The sequence below is a fragment of the Danio aesculapii genome, chromosome 19 (genome assembly GCF_903798145.1).
Source record: "Danio aesculapii chromosome 19, fDanAes4.1, whole genome shotgun sequence".
Lineage (NCBI taxonomy): Eukaryota > Metazoa > Chordata > Actinopteri > Cypriniformes > Danionidae > Danio > Danio aesculapii.
The window spans coordinates 21,340,215-21,359,138 of NC_079453.1; the positions used below are offsets into that span (position 1 = coordinate 21,340,215).

The following is an 18,924-nucleotide window of genomic DNA, read 5'->3' on the forward strand; positions in this document are numbered from 1 at the left end:
TCTTTCTCATAGACAGGCCTTGTTGTGCTGGGCTCAAGTCGGGGCAGATGTGGACTAGAACAATAGCAGCTCCTTTTATCAGAGAGCAGGGTAGTGACACCCTCCGCGGGCACACAGGGCTCGAAAGAATGCCTGGCACCGGCCCAGTATCACTGACGCTATTGCAGGCCCACCTCATCTCCCGTGATGCCATGCAACAGAGGGGACGACACCTTCAAAGGCCAGCCCTTCGTGCTTAGAAGCGCCGAAGACTATCGAGAAGGTTTGCAGAACGTCTCCAGAGCGGACTTTGGATTGAGCGGAGAAGGACATTCGTTGGCCGTCCAGACTGTAGACCACCGAACAGATCAACATCTAGAATGGCCACTGCAAGCACCTCTGGACAAAACCCCTTCGGGCTGGGCAGGAAGAAGAAGGCCCCGGGTGTCCTTGATCAAATCAGCAGGTTCTTCGGAGGAGACAAGAAGAGAAAGGGAAAGGTGAGTCTCTCTTTTTTTAGGTGCTTTCCAAACGTTGGCATGGTCAACGACAACTTCTTGTTCCAAATTCTTTGGGGAAAGTATTGAGCGTATTGAAATTCTGAATGGTTGAATGGTTTAGGAGTCAGTGGTGATTGCATTTGTGTTGCATTTATGGAGATGCGGTTTTTAGGCACAGAGCTCTATTTATTGAGTGTGGAGTTGAAATTCAAATGCTCTGCAAATAGGCTGGCTGTTCTGATATGGTTTCAATTTACCATGTCTTGCATCACTAAATAAAAATTGTATTTTCTATATCTTGCTTGATATGCAAGACTATATTCTGCAATATGCATGCATTTCATTACATAAGTTAAATAATAATTATATAAGTATTATATAAAAATTATGTAAGTAAATATAAATTACATAAGTAAATATTATTTAAGTCTTACACTGTAAAACCCAGTAAGTTAAGGTAACTCAAACCATTTGAGGAAACCGGTTGCAACAAACCATTTAAGTTAAAAAGCTAATCCTAATAAGTACTGTGAACTTAATCCATTGGAGTAAATTAAGTAATTTGAGCACAGTAAAACCCAATAAATAATGAGAACTCAAACCAATTGAGTACTGTAAAACCCAATAAGTTAAGATAACTCAAATTGTTTGAGGAAACCGATTGCTACAAACCATTTGAGTTAACAAAATAATCTACATGAGTACTGTGAACTTATTCCATTTAAGCTGAAGTAATGAGGTATTTAATTAACTCATTACGTTCAACACTGAGTTCAAAACTCTTTTCAAAGGGGAAGAAGTAACTTTTAGTAAATTTTGAGTTAACTACACTCATTTTATTTGATAAAGTTGACTGTTGGGTTTTACAGTGTACAGTTTACTGCTTCATGATTATTCATATGCAAATACAATAAATATATATGTATAAGTGAAAATGTATATATTTAATTAGTGGATACCACATAAAACTGTATATATATATATATATATATATATATATATATATATATATATATATATATATATATATATATATATATATATGTATATGTGTGTGTGTGTGTGTATCATAATTTTTGTTATACATGTTTCAGATATTTCAGATTTCAAGTCATATCACAATTTTCAATTAACTTTCAAGGTCATTTAATCATTGTAAATCATTTAAATTGGCTTTAAAATGAAATTGCAAAATAAAAATAAGGTATTACTTTAGGTTCAGTGATCCCTAACATTTATGAGAATACACATTTGGCTTCTTTAGAAGCTATTGATTACAGCAAATAGACTCAAATGTAAAAACCAATGAATTCCCACAGCACTAAGAAGCTTTAGATGGAGCTGTTGGTTGTGCAGTCAGTGACGTTATCATTTGAGTTTGCTATTTTGGGGGTGTAGAGCGGCTTAATCACCTCCTGTTGGTTGCAATTCATCTGATGCATGCTTATTTTAATGTTTAAGCATGTCAATGTGTTTACAAGGTAAAGTGAGGTTAGCATGATATTTAAATTTCCTGTTTTTACTCATCTCCATTTGTTTATGACCTGCTTTTTGTTAATTGTTAATCAAATTTGTGACAATTGAACATTCAATCCAAGAAGTTGTCGTCTGAATATATGTAGCAACTTGACTCGGACATTTCTCTTTCGTTCATTTGAAGGGTTCATTTCGTGGTCATCTATCCTCCTCTCCACAGAGACCCCACCACTCTTCCACCCGCCGCCGTGGAGACGTCAACCCTGTCGTGCATTTCTTCAGGAGCTTTGTAAGTATCCACGTCTCCTGGCATGGCTTCTTTACAAGTCCCAAACTTCAAAGAGTGATAGGAAACCAACAATAGTGAGGCCTGAAAAGAAATCAATTCGTCACACGACTCGAGAATGATATTTTCACACCTCACTGTGTCTTCATCTTTAGCTCCAAACTGTTTGTTACTGCTTTCAAAGCACCAGACAGCAAGAAAACATTACCACAACCAATGTATCCAGTCGAAGAAAGAGCATGTTTATTTGAAAAGCTTGAGTCAAATATCAATAAGGCAAGCAAAACATAAAGTTTCTTTCGTCCTAGACATGCTACATAGTGTCTAGCCAAGTTCACAGGCCAAGTTTGTCGTCATGTTCAACATGCAGCCCGTGTTTTCTTTGCTACAATAGTCCAGACTTGTTTATCTGTCAGACAGTCAACATTACACACACTTACATCACTAATGTTAGATCTTCTGCTATGTAGAAAAGAATGAGTCACTCTTTGAAAGTCAGAGTTTGGCATGAAAATAAACAAATATGTATATCTTGTACATTGTAAAAAATATATATCTGTAGACAAAAGCTCATGATGATTCCATGTTTTTTTACAGTACATTTATATGTTGCATTTTGCATTGCATTTTGGATCTTGATCCCACAATTTTTAATGCTGAAAATTAAACTTTGCAGTTTTGAAGTGAATTTATTGGCATTTTAGGAGTCCTAAATAATATATTATATAAATAATACAGAGAAAGAGAAACAAGTCTAACAAAAAAAAAAAAAAAATGTTGTATTGTATATTACATCAGTGGTTCTCAACCACGTTCCCGGAGGACCACCAGCACTGCATGTTTTAGATGTCTCCTTTGTCTGTCACACCCGTTACAGGTCTTTCAGTCACTGCTAATGAGCTGATTATCTGAATCAGGTGTGTTTGGTTAAGGAGACATGGAAATGTACAGAACTGGTGGTCCTTCAGGAACATGGTTAAGAAACACTGTGTTACATGACCCACCTAGACAATATGTTGTTTCAAGCTACTGAAAATGTCCATAAAAATTATGTTGAAGGGTTAGTTCACCCCAAAATGAAAATTCTATCATTAATTATTCACGATACATCTTGATCCAATGTTGTTTCAGTTTTTGTATTTTGTTGATAACAAAATAAGATATTTTGAAGAAAGTTGAAAACCAGTAGCAAGTTCTTTGTAGTACAATGGTCCCTCGCTATTCGCAGGAGTTATGTTCTAAAAATAGCTATCAATAGGCTAAAATCTAAGAAGTAGTCCACTTTATTTTTTACAATTTGTATAGACGTTTTAAAGCTGTAAAACCCCTCATGACACAATTTTCTCAGATGGGATTAACATTTTTACACTTTCTCTCCTGTTTATACAATTGCAAAATTTTTACCTTGCTTTAGCATGTCCAGAACTTTTTGTGCGATGATTAGCATCTTCCTCTGCCTTTTACAGTAGGTGCCTTTGATGGTGCCGAATGTTTCGTCGACATTATGGGGTTTGTTGGGGGAAAAACTTGCTAACATACAGTATAGCACTTTAAAATCACACTGCTTATGATCGAAGATTTATGTCAACTTGGCAAGCTGAACGCATTCTGTACTTTACAGGAGATTGATTGACAATAGCCTACAGCCAATCAGGACGCAGAACACAATGCGCTGTAAAAAAAAAAAAGCATGTTTAAGTGAAGTTTCATAAACTAATTTCGAGAGGAGCACATGATATGATTGAGCACATTTGGCTACTCATCTGTAATCAGTAATAATCCAATCAGAGTGATCCTAGTTTACTATAAATGGATCAATTTCTCCCTACTGTTCTATCTTCGTTTGGAAGAATCCCCCCTTCCACCCCATCTCCTCCTTTTCCTCACTTTTCTAAAGGGGGAGCTCTCAAGACCTACCTGATCTCGGATCTCCTGATATGCTTATTGACCGGGCGGGAGCCCTGGGCTCAAATATCTCAGAGCTCAGGGTTCTCTCCCAGGACAGCATGCCAAACCTGCTTTATACGCCAAGCATATCTAAGTGGGAACTCTTGAATTGCACACAAAAAATCAGCGAAACTGCAAAACCATGAAAGGTGAATCAAGATGGCGAGGGACCACTGTACTTTATATTTTTTTGGATGCCGATGGCTACCAGTTTCAAGCATTCTTTAAAGGGCCATGGGTCTTTAAGTTCAAGCCAACCTCAGAATTAAAAAAAAAAAAAAATCTCCAAGATGGGCATGGAGCGCTGCGAGCAGACGGAGGGGTGGGCTTGGACAGCAGAGCAGGGGAAAAAGAGGGGCTTTTGTCAGTTGGCTCACCAGCTCAAGATAAAAAAAAAATCTGATACAAAATGTGAAGAGATGCATGATTTTATAGGGTACAAAGTTATAATGCAAAGAAATAAACTAAGGAATTTAATGCTGTGACATCTATGATGGACTATTCATAATTTCATAGAATATATAACCAAAATTTGTTATATCCTTATAAAGATAATCCTGTTTATATAAACACTAAATGAAGACTTCTCTCCTTCTCATTCCCCGGGTCTGAATGCAGACACAGTGGATAGCAGTGCAGCAGGTCTCTTTCGCTATTTATTCCAACCATTAATCCTGCCGGTAATCTGGAGGATTTTAAACATAGGCGAACACAGCAGCATGGATGTAGGCGATGTGTCTGAATGGTAACAAACTCAACTGATAAAAGACAAATTCCGCCATTCTCCAATTCTTGTACCGCTCTCCCAACAAAAATGCCTGCTGCAAACAAATAGGTTGGCTGTATCGGTGGCCCTGACAGCATCATGGGGAAAGCCATGCAACAAACTCCTTGGATCATGAAAACAAACACATACAAGTCTTCATGAACGGCTAAATACTGTGTGTCATGCACGGACAGAGTCGGAGTCATGAATAGTTAAGAAGCAGGGTCTTCTCATAGGATAAGAAAACTCAGCTATGAATAATAATGGGAAACCGACGCGTCATCACTTTACTAGCAGATTCGTGCTACATTATGAATGATTTTGATCCTGCCCCCCAAAAAAGCTAACAAAAGCTCAAAATTATTCAGTTTTCCCCACAATTAAAGCTGACAGGTGCTAACGTTGTCTTAGTTGATGCTCAACACAAACAAATCTGTTGAAATCTTTAAAAAAGTACTCCAGAGTGTCTTGAACCTTTAAAGCTTTCTTTTGTATTCAACAGAAAACGATAACTCTAAAATATTTGGTACAACCACAAGTGAATACATTTTAATTTTTGTGTGAACTATCCCTTTAAACTTTCCACCAAAAGTTAAGATCAAAGTCCCATAATCCAATGGAATTGGATCACATGCTATGAGCGATTAATTTCAAGAAACAGTGGCTCAATGGTTAGCACTGTCACCTCATAGCAAGAAGGTTGCTGGTTTGAGCCCTGGCTTGGCCAATTGGTGTTTTTGTGTGGAGTATGCATGTTATCCCCATGCAAGAACTCTGGTTTCCCCCACAGTCCAAAGACATGCGGTATAGGTGAATTGAATATACTAAATTGACCCTAGTGTATATGTGTGAATACAAGAGCGTATGGGTGTTTCCCAGTACTGGGCTGTGGCTGTAAGGGCATTCGCTGTGTAAAACATATGCTGGTTAAGTTGGTGGTTCATTCCGCTGTGGTGACCCCTGATAAATAAAGGGACTAAACCAAAGCAAAATGAGTGAATAAACATTTTATTTCAAGAGTTCACACTTAGCTTATTATTTATACATAGCTTGTTTTGGCATGCTGTCCCAGGACAGAGCCCTGAGCTCAAAGGATCCTCAGACACTAGGCTCCCTCCCTTTCACAGGGTGAGGCTGCTGAGGCTAAGGTGAACTTCCTGAGAGTAAGACATTTAGAAAAAGACTTAGGCTTATTTTGTCAATAATACAGAGCAAATTTGGATGATGGAAGGAAACCGGGGAACCTGGGGGAAACTCACGCAGAGAACATGCAAACTCCGCTCAGAAATACCAGATGGCTAGGGATGGCTGACGTGAAACTGACATTTCGACACAGTATCGAGATCCCGAAGCGCAAGTGTTTCGAAACACTGCACCGAAGCATGATCCAAAACACCCAGGTCACATGACTAAAGTGTTTCGAAACACCTGGTCACGTGATTAAAGCGATTCAAAGCATTGATCATTTCAGGAACGCTTCGAGACCTGGCGAATCTGCGTTTGACTGAATGGGCCATAAAAACTTCTGTTTCATATATCCTAGTGGACTGTTCATGTACACGTTGTTACTGTACTTCTAATGACTTTTCGAATCCCGACTTGTACAAATCGAATTCATGTGAACACTTCGAATTCATGATTTTATGTATTTTAATACTGCAGCTGTTTTATGGTGTAGTCTAGATAGGATACAGCTACTGATACGCCATCAATTTAGCATCATTTTTGTAACACTGTAAAGTAATAATTAATATTTGTACAGTACTGTGATGGTTGGGTTTAGGGTTTGGGTAGACATAATAAAATACAATAAATGGGAAATTTTATTAATAATATAAATAATTCTTGTTAACTTTCGGCCACAACCATGTCTGATCTAGCAACAACCCTGTTTTATGATAAAAACAGGACATATTTATTTACAAAGTGTTTATTCGGATGTCAGACCAATGTTGAAACAAAACGATATAAGAACTTAGCAGTTCAAACTGATATTAAGCATTTCAAATTAGCTTTATCAGCCTGGATTTGAACCCAGCATCCCCGCACAATAGTCAGGAACCCTAACCATTCCACTAAATCACTTGCAGATCCAATCTTACAAAGTGGGGTTTAATACCTGTTCTTTGCTGAAGCTATTTCAGTGCAATACATAAAAAAATTACCACTAGGTGTCACCGTAGAGAGGGGTTTCGAAACTTCGACACATTTGCTTCGACTGTTTCAAGTGTTTCATGAAGCCTCGCTTTGCACACCACTACAGATGGCCCAGCGAGGACCCGGAGCCATTGGTATTCTTGCTGTGAGGCAACACTGCTAGTCACTGGGCCACCGTGCCACCCATTCTGGAAAAAGGTGGAAGAAGGGGGGTTTCTTCCAGATGAATATAGGTGTAGAAAGGAAATGAGGATATATATAGTGACTTGGGATCCTTTGATTGGAGGATCGTGATTAGCTAATGTGGGCCAGCAGGGTCAATCATGAGCGTATGCTCCTCTCAAAATAAGTTTAATATTAAACTTCAGTAAACATTCTCTTTTTCCTCATTTAAAATTTTTGAGATGTGTAATTTTTTTATCAATATTTCATATGATAAGTTTGAAGTCTTATCTCCTTGCCTCAGACTAGTTTGCTGTCTTATCTCATTCTCATTTTCTGCAATTTTCCCCTGAAAACACACAATCATTTCTGTGGAAACTAGATATGTCTGCTTGTGTTTCCCCATTACTCATGTCCTAAATTAAAAATGGCTTTCTGGAAAACACTAATTGCGCAGTTGTTTCTCAGTTATGCTGGGTTGTTCATTAAAAAGATACAGTCTCTAGCTTCATTACTCATCCGAACTGCGAGGAGGCCTGATGAAAGTCCCCTGCAAACATCTTTAAAATGAAAAGTCTTTGTTCAAGGACTGCTTATCTTGTTTGTATTACACTGGATACTGCAATGGCTCGTTATACAGCTTTTGAATACATAAAATGACTGGAATGTTACAACTTCTTTTTTTCTTTAAAGGTGTCCTCTCCTCGTCCCAAGTCAAGGGTGAGTCCTATTTGCCATTTTTCAGCTAACAAATATCTAACCAGTTGATTAAAATGCTACATTCTCATGCATTCATTAAAGAAAGTGCTTTGCTTGGGGCGTAAATGAAGAGTTGGATATTCGTAACACTTTATTAGGCCACCATTGGCTTTTTTAACTGAGGTTACCACCAACGTACTGTATTAATAATACAGCTAGCAGAATTGATTTGACCCCTGATCATTTTCTATGCCCTCTCCTATCCAGCAATGAAATTATAATTTGACCTAAGACGCAGATTAATCATTCTACATTCTTTTTTTTTTTGTTCCTTTTCATGTGCAGTGGAGAGAACTATTGGGCCTGGTACGTCACTCGTCTTTGACGTGAATTCCGTTTGTATTCACAGACTCCCTCATAAACAGATCTGATTGCAGGAAGTCCTCTTGTCCAGTGTCTCACTTCTAATAGATCTGTCGCGTTCCTTAATCATCTGTTCTCTTCTTTTGTGAATTAACCAATGCATCGCTCTAATTACAGCTGTTTTGCTGCGCTTCACGCGATCTTCTTGTTAACCTGTGGGATACAAGTGGGTTAATTTCCTACAAAACCCAGATTGACTACATTTTCAGTTAATTGAAGGCTGTTAAATTAGGGCCTGTCATACTCTTACTGGAGCTTCAGCACTATTGCAGTGTGGTTTCAATTTAGCCACTTTTAATTTGAATGTAATCACTGCACATTTTAAAGGGGTATTTCACCCAAAAATGAAAATTCCATCATCGTTTACTCATCCTTCACTTGTTTCTAACTTATTTGATTTTCTTTTTTCTGTTGAACACAAAATAAAATGTTTTGAAGAATGCTGGTACATATGGTGACTGAGAGAGCTTAACGTGCTGCAATTTAAGAAAACGTGCAGTTACAAAAAACACCCTCAAATTGAGAAAAGGTAAAAGGTTTCTGCGCAAATATTTCATGTATTTTCATGCATTTTCTTACAACGCAAACATTTTATGAAAACGAGCTGCATTTTTTTGTCAACGCAAACATTTTATGTAAACACACTGCATTTTCTCACAACAATAAAAGAATGGAACACAACGAAAATGTTTGAAGGGGACCCAAAAACGTGATGAATGTGCTGTGACTATTGCTCAGTGAAGTTTTTTGAAGGGTGAGTTTTTGTTTGTTTATTTTAATATCCTGATTCCAGTGTCTTTAGCATTTATTAGCCTAAATAACCATAATCTAAATAGCCGGGTCCATCACGTTTTAGGGTCCCCTTGAAACATTTCCGGCGTGCTGTGAGAAGATGCATCTTGTTTTCGTAAATTGTTTGTGTTGTGAGAAAATGCAGTGTGTTGTATTATTTTTTTTGCATTGTGTCAAAATGCAGCACATTTTTTTTTTTTTTAAATGTGTTTGTGTCATGACAATTTGCAGCATGTGTGCTGTCATACTGATGAAGATCTATTCAATTTGCTGGCGTTTTTTTATTGCAGCACGTTAAGCTCTCGCAGTCACCGTAGAAACACAGAAAAAAATATATTAATTTTATTTACAAATTTGTAAAGGTAAGTGGTTGCAAACAATTTATATGGGCTGAATTTAAACAAACAAATTAAGTTGAATATTATTTAATTTAATTTGATTGTTTAAATTCAACCCATACAAATTGTTTGCAACCACTTACCTTAAAAAAAAAAAGTAAATAAAATGAATAATTTTTTACAGTGTAGCCGGGACCGATCGACTTTCATAGTAGGAAAAAAAATACTGTGGAAGCATTTTTCAAAATATCTTCTTTTGTGTTCAACATAAGAAACGTATGAAGCATAGATGATGAGGTAATTTTAATTTTGGGGTAAACTATCTCTTTAAGACACTCTCGTAAAATTAAATATGCAAACCTATTTACGTTTTATCCTCATCAGTCATGTGATTTTACATTTTAACAGCTTTTAGCTGTGCTATAATGTTTGAAAGAGTGATCTCAAGCACTAAAATGACCAGAGGACTAGTTTTTGGGTTGTTTTTGATTCCTTTCTTTCTGTCAACTGCATTTTTTTGCACCTTGATTGTTGCACTCTTTTTTTTACATTATGGAATTCCTCCTGAACCAGAGCGACTCTCTGCTTCTTGATGACTTTGAGGCAGCAAGACTTTTTCTGGTTCGCAGCCGGTAAAGCAGCTTTCTCTCTAGGGGTATTCAAACTGTTCACTCCCCATAAACCCATTTTCCAACCCATCTACTCCTTCCCAGGTCCTGATTCACTGACTCACCAGCGCCCCCTGTGTTTCAGTCACGTGTTGTTTAACTCCACAGGCTCCAATACATAAAGGCATGCATGCAAACGGCAGACATGATGCATTGGATGTATTCTGACATTAATACATTCCTATAGTAGCTGAAAATGTCAATAACCCCTGTTATGATTATTACCCTTTACTGCACAGCTGTCGTCTTTAAATCATCCCTTTCTTTAATACTTGAAATCTGGCAAGCATAACATTCCCTATATGTTTCAACTTGTTATTGCATACTTCAATAGTAGGCTTTTTTGTTGTTGTTGTTGCAGAAATCCTTCAAATAAAAAAATAAAAAAAAAGAAAATACTACATATCACAAGATTATGAGACGATTACAGTCCTGGAATGTTCACAGACTTTTGTGAGACTGCATAAAATAGATGAAAGGTGTAATTTTTATGCCATCAAATTAAATAGAGTGCTGGAGTCGTGATTTTAAAACTTCACTAATTCCTGGAGGTTTTTATAGTGGGCTACTTCAATTCACGAGTGAAATAAGGTCTGTGGTAAATTACCTTGACAATACTTGAAAACAATTTTAAAAATATGTTTATTTATTTATTTAGAGTTGTGTGTGGTTTATGCTGTAGACCAAATGTTAAAATATGGTAGTTATGTTTACCTCATCCTTTATTTCAATCATCAGTTGAAAACCTATTATATTTAGGTGAGTGCATTCATACTTTACAACCAAAACAACCATGGCAGACTACAGGGACTCGTTTCAGAAATGAGGTTTAGTGAAAACTCAGAGTAAATTAACCCTGATAAAAGAGAAACTCTAACTTTTCTGTTTCAAAATCACAGGTTTGTAAATATCAATAAAGCAAAGAAAGTCAAGACTGAAAGAGTGGCAACTTTTACTTTTTACCGTGGTAACTTACTCTGTGAACCTAACCTGGTCTGACCAGCAGGTTTTATTCTCTAAACTCTGAATTTCTGTCGGTATCCTCCCCTTTTTTAAAGACAAAGCAGTATTTCTTGCCTTAGCTTTAGTCATTTAAAAGTTATGTTTGCGAAAGTCAATAAACGTCACACATTACATTACTTATTTTTTTAATAATACTTTAAATATTTTAAACGTAAACTTACACATTAACTTGAGCAGCTATGTTTTCCCACGCGAACTGTCTCTGTTTCACCAATATAGTAGTGTTGCTTTTTTTTAAAATAGATGGTCATATTTGCTATAAATTTGCCATGTATAATGTTGCCATGGTGACTCATAATATCTGCGCTCTATTGATAATGCCTTTTTATAGTCGCGGTGTGCATGCTTAAATTAATTACGATTCATTCACACAGGGCGTCAGCGTCAACGCTTCCCATTCACTTTGAATGGGTGACGTCAGGCTTTGCCGAACTGCATTGTGGATCCGTCGGTCCTGCTTCATTGGTGTTGCTCGCTGCAGAAGCTGCGAACTTCTCAACTTTTCTAGCGCCAACAGACGCGCTCAGATTGCTTGATGCAAATACACCAGCTCAGACAGTAATTGATTGCGGACTAATTTCATTGGCTGACGCTGATATGACAATCACATCAGCCTCAACTTCAGACATGCCCTCTGTCAAGCGTTGATGCATGATGCGTGAAGCTGCAGTCAGACTGCACGTTTCTCACCATAGACTTTCATTCATATGCACGCAAATGCGTTAGACCGGAAACGCAAACTCGTGCGAAAAGTTTCACAGTTCGCTGCATTGGAAAATTTAAGCTTGGTGAACTCTGACCTGCGAAATCGCATCACATGAATACGTGAGACCAATCGAAGATCAAAACATGACCTCTCTGGACAGAAATTTAAAACATGGACCCATCGCTCGCTTTTTTAATGTCTAATCATCTTGTTTAATCCCGCCCCTTTTCACAGCGCCGTACAACAGAATTTCGCAAGCTCAAACTCTAGTGTGACCGCAGCTTTAGTCTACTCAGACTTGAATGATGCAATTCAGTTCAGCTGTTCTTAAATCGAAAACTCTGAGTTTTTAATCTCTCGATGAGGCAACTCAGAGTTCAAGTTTAAATTCCGAGTTGGTTGAACCTCCTTACTGAAACAGGCCCCAGGACTGTATGCTTGTTTGTTTTACAAGTGATATTACCATCTAAGTCCCTGACATTCATAATACAGCTTTTAAGTCATTTTTCCTGTAAAAAAAACAAAACAAAACAAAACAGATTGACAGATTTTGAGAGCTATATTTAATACATTTTAATAACAATCCTGTGTAAATTTTACTGAATCTTAAGGGTTTTGGTGTCACTGCTCCTTGTCCCTAAGTGTACTAAATTATAAGTAAATGAGTTTAGAAAATGGCAATTGTTTTGATGGGTTTTATCCTTCAAATCAACAAATCTGAAATGCAACTAGTTTACATTTATATTTTAGATTTATTTTTATTATTAATATTACTATAATCAAACTTTTTTGTCGAAGGTTTTTTTTTCCAGTAGCCTAATAATTGGTCAACTAAATATAAATGTAATATATCAATTTTATAAATATAATTTGATATTGTAAATCTACTAAATACAAATCGTATCCTTGAACAACACAAATTCTTAAATAAGAATGCCTTATTAAATTAAAATACTGTACACTGATTTCATTGTTTGAGGGTTAATATTTAATGCTAAACAAAATTATTGAGTATGATGTCATACATCAACATTTGTAATGCCCAGTTTGACATAATTTTACCAAGAACAAAAACATTTTTACACAGTGTATCATTTAAGCGCACTGGTCTCCTCTCCTGTTCATAAACCATGTGTTTTAGGCTTCCCCGTCAGCGCGCGGCTCGGAGAGTATTAGATCGCCACAGAGACGCAGAAGGGAACAGAACACACTCTCCAGAATCTTCAACCTGGTGAGCCAAAAGCAGCACAAAAGAAGTCAGCGAAGAATGTCATACAGCATTTTAAATCTATTTTTAGACATCTAAAGAGGATATTCTTATTTCAGTGTAATTACGTTTGATCCGACGCAGCTATTCAAACATATACAAAGAACGTCGAGATGTAATTAAGTCAATTAAAAATTTCGATAGCATAGTATATTGCCTTGAAACCATCTAGGACTCTCTTTTTGTGTTCAAAGAGGCATGTGACAATGTAATTGTCCTTGATCATACTATTGACTGCTTCTGTTTTTGACCCAAAGTCACCCTCAATATGCAAGTCCAATTATATCCATCTCTCTGCAAAGTAATGACACCAACCCTGTCAGCAAGGCCTGCGCAGACTTTCAGCAGTCATTGAGGGTTATTTATTCACTCAAGCCTTTCAAAATCAATATTTATTTAAAGTATAAAGAAGACCTGTCACATCTGTTTCAATTTTACAGTGAGCGTTGAGTCTTACCATGTGCCCTAACCTTGCTTATGTTCGGTTAGCCATTGAACGCCTCATCATAACAAGCATTTTGAACTTTTGCCAGGTGCAGGGCACATTCACATCTCTTCATGCTCGTGCTTATTGATTCCCAATGAGATTTGATTTTCAGTGGATTAAGGAACATCATCTGCTCCTGAAAGAAATCGTTCACATTGAAATGAAGATTCTGTCTTCTGTCTTTCCAAACCTGTAAGACTTTTCTTGCTTGGAAGGAAATTAGAGATGTTAATCAGGATGTCTGAGGTGCTTTTTCTCCACCCAATGAAAGTGGATGGAGACCAAATGACAGTATAAGGAAATGAGACATTAAGAAACTGGTCTATATGATTCGTAAAGTATATTTAGACTCCTTTGAAGCCATTTAAGGCTTTAATTTAACTCTGTAACCTCAAAATTTGATGATTATTTATTTAAAGTATATGGAAACAATAAAAATAGATCCTTATGTTCCCCAAATATATATTTTCCATATTATTTCCAGCTTATAATTGTCATTGTTTGCTAATAATTGCTGTAAATGATCATATTTGTAGACATAATAAAGCCAGACTGTCGGTAGTTTCTAAAATATAATACAAATGAACATTTTACTCAAAACAACCAATTAAATGCAAATGCAAAGAATTGGTAACCAATTTCAAGCTCTTCCTTTTTTCCAGAGCTATATTTGCAGGTATTTGGTCCATTTTTAAACATGCTATTCTGATAACTTTATACATTTGACATCAGACCGCTGACGCTCATGTTTAACTCAAATCATCAACCTCATCTCCACTTTAGGCTAATTTCCTTTTTTTTCCTCCCTTTTGCACTTTTCACAAGACAATCTCTCCTGAACAGAGGAGACACAATCAAATCAGCCTGGTTCTCCTTCTCCATTATGCTGTACAACTAGAACGCTGAGTGCTCAGATCACTCTTTTAGAAATGTAGCAGAGCTTGTTATGGCTGGGTAATGCTCCTACAATATGGATGACACACAACATTGTGTTGTTTTTATTATTAGTTGTGACATTGACCGTTCATCCCTCACCCATTCTGCTGATGCTATGTGCCATTTCTGTGCAAGCTCAGCATTATTTCTTCTGTAATTTGCACAGGGGTTGTAAAACGTACTCAAAAATGGTACTAAAGTAAAATACAGATACTAAATGACTCAATTATCTTTCAAATATGCTTAAAGTATAAAGTACAACTGAAAATTGTTGCTAAGCTTTGAAAAAGTAAACTCCTAGCAAAAAATAGAAATGAGACATTTGTTGTAAATAATTTTGGGGTTATTTCACCAAATATGATTTCGTAACTCTGAACTGTCTTGATTCTGAAATTATAACATTGGTACTCTGTAAAACCCAACAGTTAACTTTATTAAATGAAATGAGTGTAGTAACTCAAAATTGACTGAAAGTTAATTCTACTCATTTAAAAAGAGTTTTGAACTCCGTGTTGAAGGTAATAAGTTGATTAAATACCTCATTACGTCAACTTAATTGGAATAAGTTCACAGTTAACTCAAATGGTTTGCAGTGCAATGGTTTTCCTCAAACCGTTTGAGTTGCCTTAACTTATTTGGTTTACAGTACTCAGTTGGTTTTAAGTTCTCTTCATTTATTGGGTTTTACTGTGCTCAAATTTCTTCATTTACTCAAAGGGATTAAGTTCACAGTACTCATTAGGAATAGTTTTGAACTTAAATGGTTTGTTGCAATCGGTTTCCTCAAACGGTTTGAGTTGCCTTAACTTATTGGGTTTTACAGTGATAGGAATGTTCAAAATAATATGTTTTTTTGTTTGTAATAAAAATTAATTGATAAAACAACAACAATATAATAATTTAACAATATAATCAAATATTTCTGTATTATTCAGCAGTGATTAAACTTTTTGCAATCATTTTATTTTTACATAAGGCATGAAAAATATTTATTTTTCATTTAAAAAAGTTTGATTGTTTCATTTTTCAAAATTACTTTTTTCCCTGAATTATCGCCATTCTTTTCGTTCCTTTTCTTTAATTGGGTTTTACAGTACTCAGTTGGTTTGAGTTTTCTTCATTTATTGGGTTTTACTGAGCTCAAATTGCTTCATTTACTGAAATGGATTAAGTTCACAGTACTCATTAGGATTAGTTTTTGAACTAGTAGTTTGAGTTACCTTAACTTATTGGGTTTTACAGTGTAAGAGTCTAAAAACATGGCACCATTTTAGTTCTTATATTCTCTGGCAGAAAAGAGCTCAAAATCACAATATTGCAATTTAAAATTTAGAATAAATGCCATCAGTAGTTTATAGAATAAATCAAAAATATTTTACTCAAACACATAACAACAAATCATAAGTCCAGAGAACCTAAGCATTTTTTGTGGTCTCTTTATTTTTCCCACAGTTGTTTATCAAGCTAAACCAATGCTGTCTAGTAAAATAGTAAAAAAACTATTTACATTTTGTCAGAAAAGTGTTTATTCATACAAATTTGTACAATTTCATTTATGCAAATACGTAACAATTTTTAAAAGCCAAAGTAACACTTTTCTTAATGCCAATGCAATTGGGTGTATGAGAAATTCATACTAAAATTTGTACCAACTCGTACTGAGAAATTCGTACCAACGCGATCATAAAAATTTATAGGGAATTCACCACCACTCAAAAAGTCACGAACTGCAGTGAGATTGCATTGGTCAAAACACACATAACTGTTTACCATATTAATGTAAACAAGATGGAAAAACTAAATATATATAACTAGTCTACTTTTTAGGTTTAATAAAATAGTTCAGAGTTAAAAGTTTCCTCTTCACAAAAGTCAGTTTGATTTGTAACAGCTAAAGTACAAAATTACCCAAAATAATACTTCAATACAGTAATGAAGTCAAATTACTAAAAGTATTTCACACCCCTAGCAATATGTTTCAGAACTAACGTTGCATAATCCAACAGCGGCGGTTGAGTGTGTTTCTATAATGATGATGACCAACATTGGTTTTCTTCTATAATCTCAGGGAGACAGACGATCTCGCTCTCCACCCAAACGCTGGAGCACCATCTTCTGAGCCCTTCTCTAAGCAGGAAAACACCGAGATGGAAGAGAGTGAAACGGACGAAAAGCAAAAACTTGAGAGGGAGGATGTCTGCCCTACAGACTCACCAGTTGCAGCGAGTTTAACTGCCTAACATTGGCCATCTTCGCTTCCTAGATAGAGATACAATCCAAGTATCTGTTGCTACATGCCTGCAGGGTTACAGAAGCACGTGTTGACTGTATGTGTGCAAACTTGCTGTAATAATTGTCAATGGTCAGGTGATGCAAAACGTCTTGTTGTAAGTCTCCCTTCTAAATTTAGCTCAATATATCCCAAAAACAACCATCATCCAATAGGTTTGACACAATTAGACAGAATATTTATTTTTTTTAATTCCTGAAACAACCAAATGAATCATTCTGAATTGGTCTTATATGTGTTTTACACAATGAATTGCTTTTTATGCTATCCAGCATTTGATGTGTGGCCTTTATGTTATGTTATACAAGCCTCTCCATGGTTTTGTTGAGATCACTGTTCAACCTCATGTGATTTGCATTTGTGTATGTTTGTGTTCACTGTGGTCTTTGTGTTGCATTAATATTGGTTATTTACTTTATACCAGGAATTTGTACATAGGAATCTTTATTGAGTTTTAATTAATGCAAAAAAAAATATGATGACCAGTTAACTATATTAAATTTGATTCAGTTTGACAAATGATTTAGCTCTAAATCAGGACCGTGCCTTACAATGATTAAAAACAGACTAAAAACACAATTTTGTGAACTAGGGAATAGATTCTAAGCATGTATGTGGCTTGGATTGTATGCCCTCAGATGTTGCACTGCAGTATGTGTGTTAAAACTGTCTGTAAATGTTGTCTGCGTCATTACATGTGCAATTTTGGTGTTATTTTAGAAAGGTCTCGTAATTACCAGGGGTAGGATTAATTTAAAAACAGACATGCAGAAATCTAGGACAAAGAGTCAGTGGGAGCATAAAGGGAAAGGGTATGAAAAAAGGAAGGAAACCTGAAAGTGCAAGATGGATAATGTGGGAAATGCTAAATGAGGACTTCTGAAAGAGTTAGGTGGAGTTTATTCAGCTGTTTTTTTCCCTTTTTCTGTGTGTATCTGGTCTTAATAGTGTTCATTGTTCCGTATCTCATATACTCTTTGTATGAACTGTTTCTGAAATAGTAATGAATAAACATTAGGTAATATTCTCCCTGTCAGCGCTGGATTTTTCTTCAAAATGGTGCTACTCTTTCTAAAATACACAGGATATTCTGAAGTGGCCAGGTCTTCTAATGTAATATCTTTAACCCTCTCTAGTAATGACAAATAAAGAATCAGAAATGTATGCATTGTTTGTGTGTATGTTGTTCATCCTCTGAAAGTTCTCTGAAACATGTCTCAGGAGTGTTTGTGTTTTTTTTTTTTGATTGCACACTTAGAAAGAAATGATGACACATTTTATGGTTATGAATATACATTATATGGAAATACAGATAAACATATACAGTCAATCTTTAAAATATATTTATAGCCCTGGTAAATTCTGAATTAAAGTTACTTTTATTCAACCAGCAAGTGTATTTTTGACCACAAATAACACAGGCTTCTGCCTAAAGATAACAAGACAATATACAAGAGACATAATTGTGGAAAGGCTTATATTTATATTTGAACAAAAAGTGGCATGTCCAAAATTACATAGCCTGTATTGGCTATTACAGCTCCCTCCAAAGATTCTCAATTGGATTTAAATCAGGACTCTGGCTGGGCCACTGCAAAATGATGATTTACTTCAAATGTTGACTCGTGCGTGTGTGTGTGTGTGTATGTATATAATATATATATATAATATATTATATATATAATATATATATATATATAATATATTATATATTTTATATTAGGGCTGTCAGTGTTGACAGTTAATGCAACTGATCTAAAAAGGTTAATGCATTAATATTTCTTTAAAGTTTGAATTATACCAAAGTTTACTTATTGTAGTGAAGTACTGTCTTTGGGCCAATGACATTTTTGCAGATGTTAGCAAAATGTCAGTGAATATAGGGTCAACCAACCACATCAAAGAACTGAATAAGTGCAGCAGAGCAAGCTAACAACTGCAACGTAAACTCATTACATCACTGAATGGGTCGTCACAGACTACAAACTGTACCATGCCATTGACAAGAACTTTTGTTACAAG

General features: G+C 35.9%; 1 protein-coding gene across 4 annotated transcripts; it reads left to right on the top strand.

The window, feature by feature from the left end:
* The first annotated feature begins 218 nt into the window (after positions 1–218).
* Positions 219–17,749, top strand: LOC130246606 (myelin basic protein-like). Of its 4 annotated transcripts, none has more exons than XM_056479648.1 (6): positions 219–479; positions 2,176–2,244; positions 7,967–7,993; positions 8,318–8,338; positions 13,064–13,153; positions 14,502–14,703. In XM_056479648.1, the coding sequence occupies exons 1-6, from the start codon at positions 360–362 to the stop codon at positions 14,580–14,582; spliced, it is 408 nt and encodes a 135-aa protein (XP_056335623.1). In that variant the 5' UTR covers positions 219–359; the 3' UTR covers positions 14,583–14,703. The 4 variants fall into 4 exon arrangements, with proteins under 4 accessions (XP_056335623.1, XP_056335622.1, XP_056335621.1 ...); XM_056479646.1 differs by having other exon boundaries at positions 228–479; positions 2,140–2,244; positions 14,502–14,663; XM_056479647.1 differs by lacking the exon at positions 8,318–8,338 and having other exon boundaries at positions 227–479; positions 2,140–2,244; positions 14,502–14,667.
* The last annotated feature ends 1,175 nt before the right edge of the window (positions 17,750–18,924 follow it).

Coding starts and splice junctions, on each gene's coding strand:
- LOC130246606 (XM_056479646.1), top strand. CDS start 360: ATGGCCACTGCAAGCACCTCTGGACAAAACCCCTTCGGGCTGGGCAGG. Junction 7,994..8,317: donor CTCCTCGTCCCAAGTCAAGG/GTGAGTCCTATT, acceptor TTTCATGTGCAG/TGGAGAGAACTATTGGGCCT. Junction 13,154..14,501: donor TCTCCAGAATCTTCAACCTG/GTGAGCCAAAAG, acceptor ACTTTTCACAAG/ACAATCTCTCCTGAACAGAG.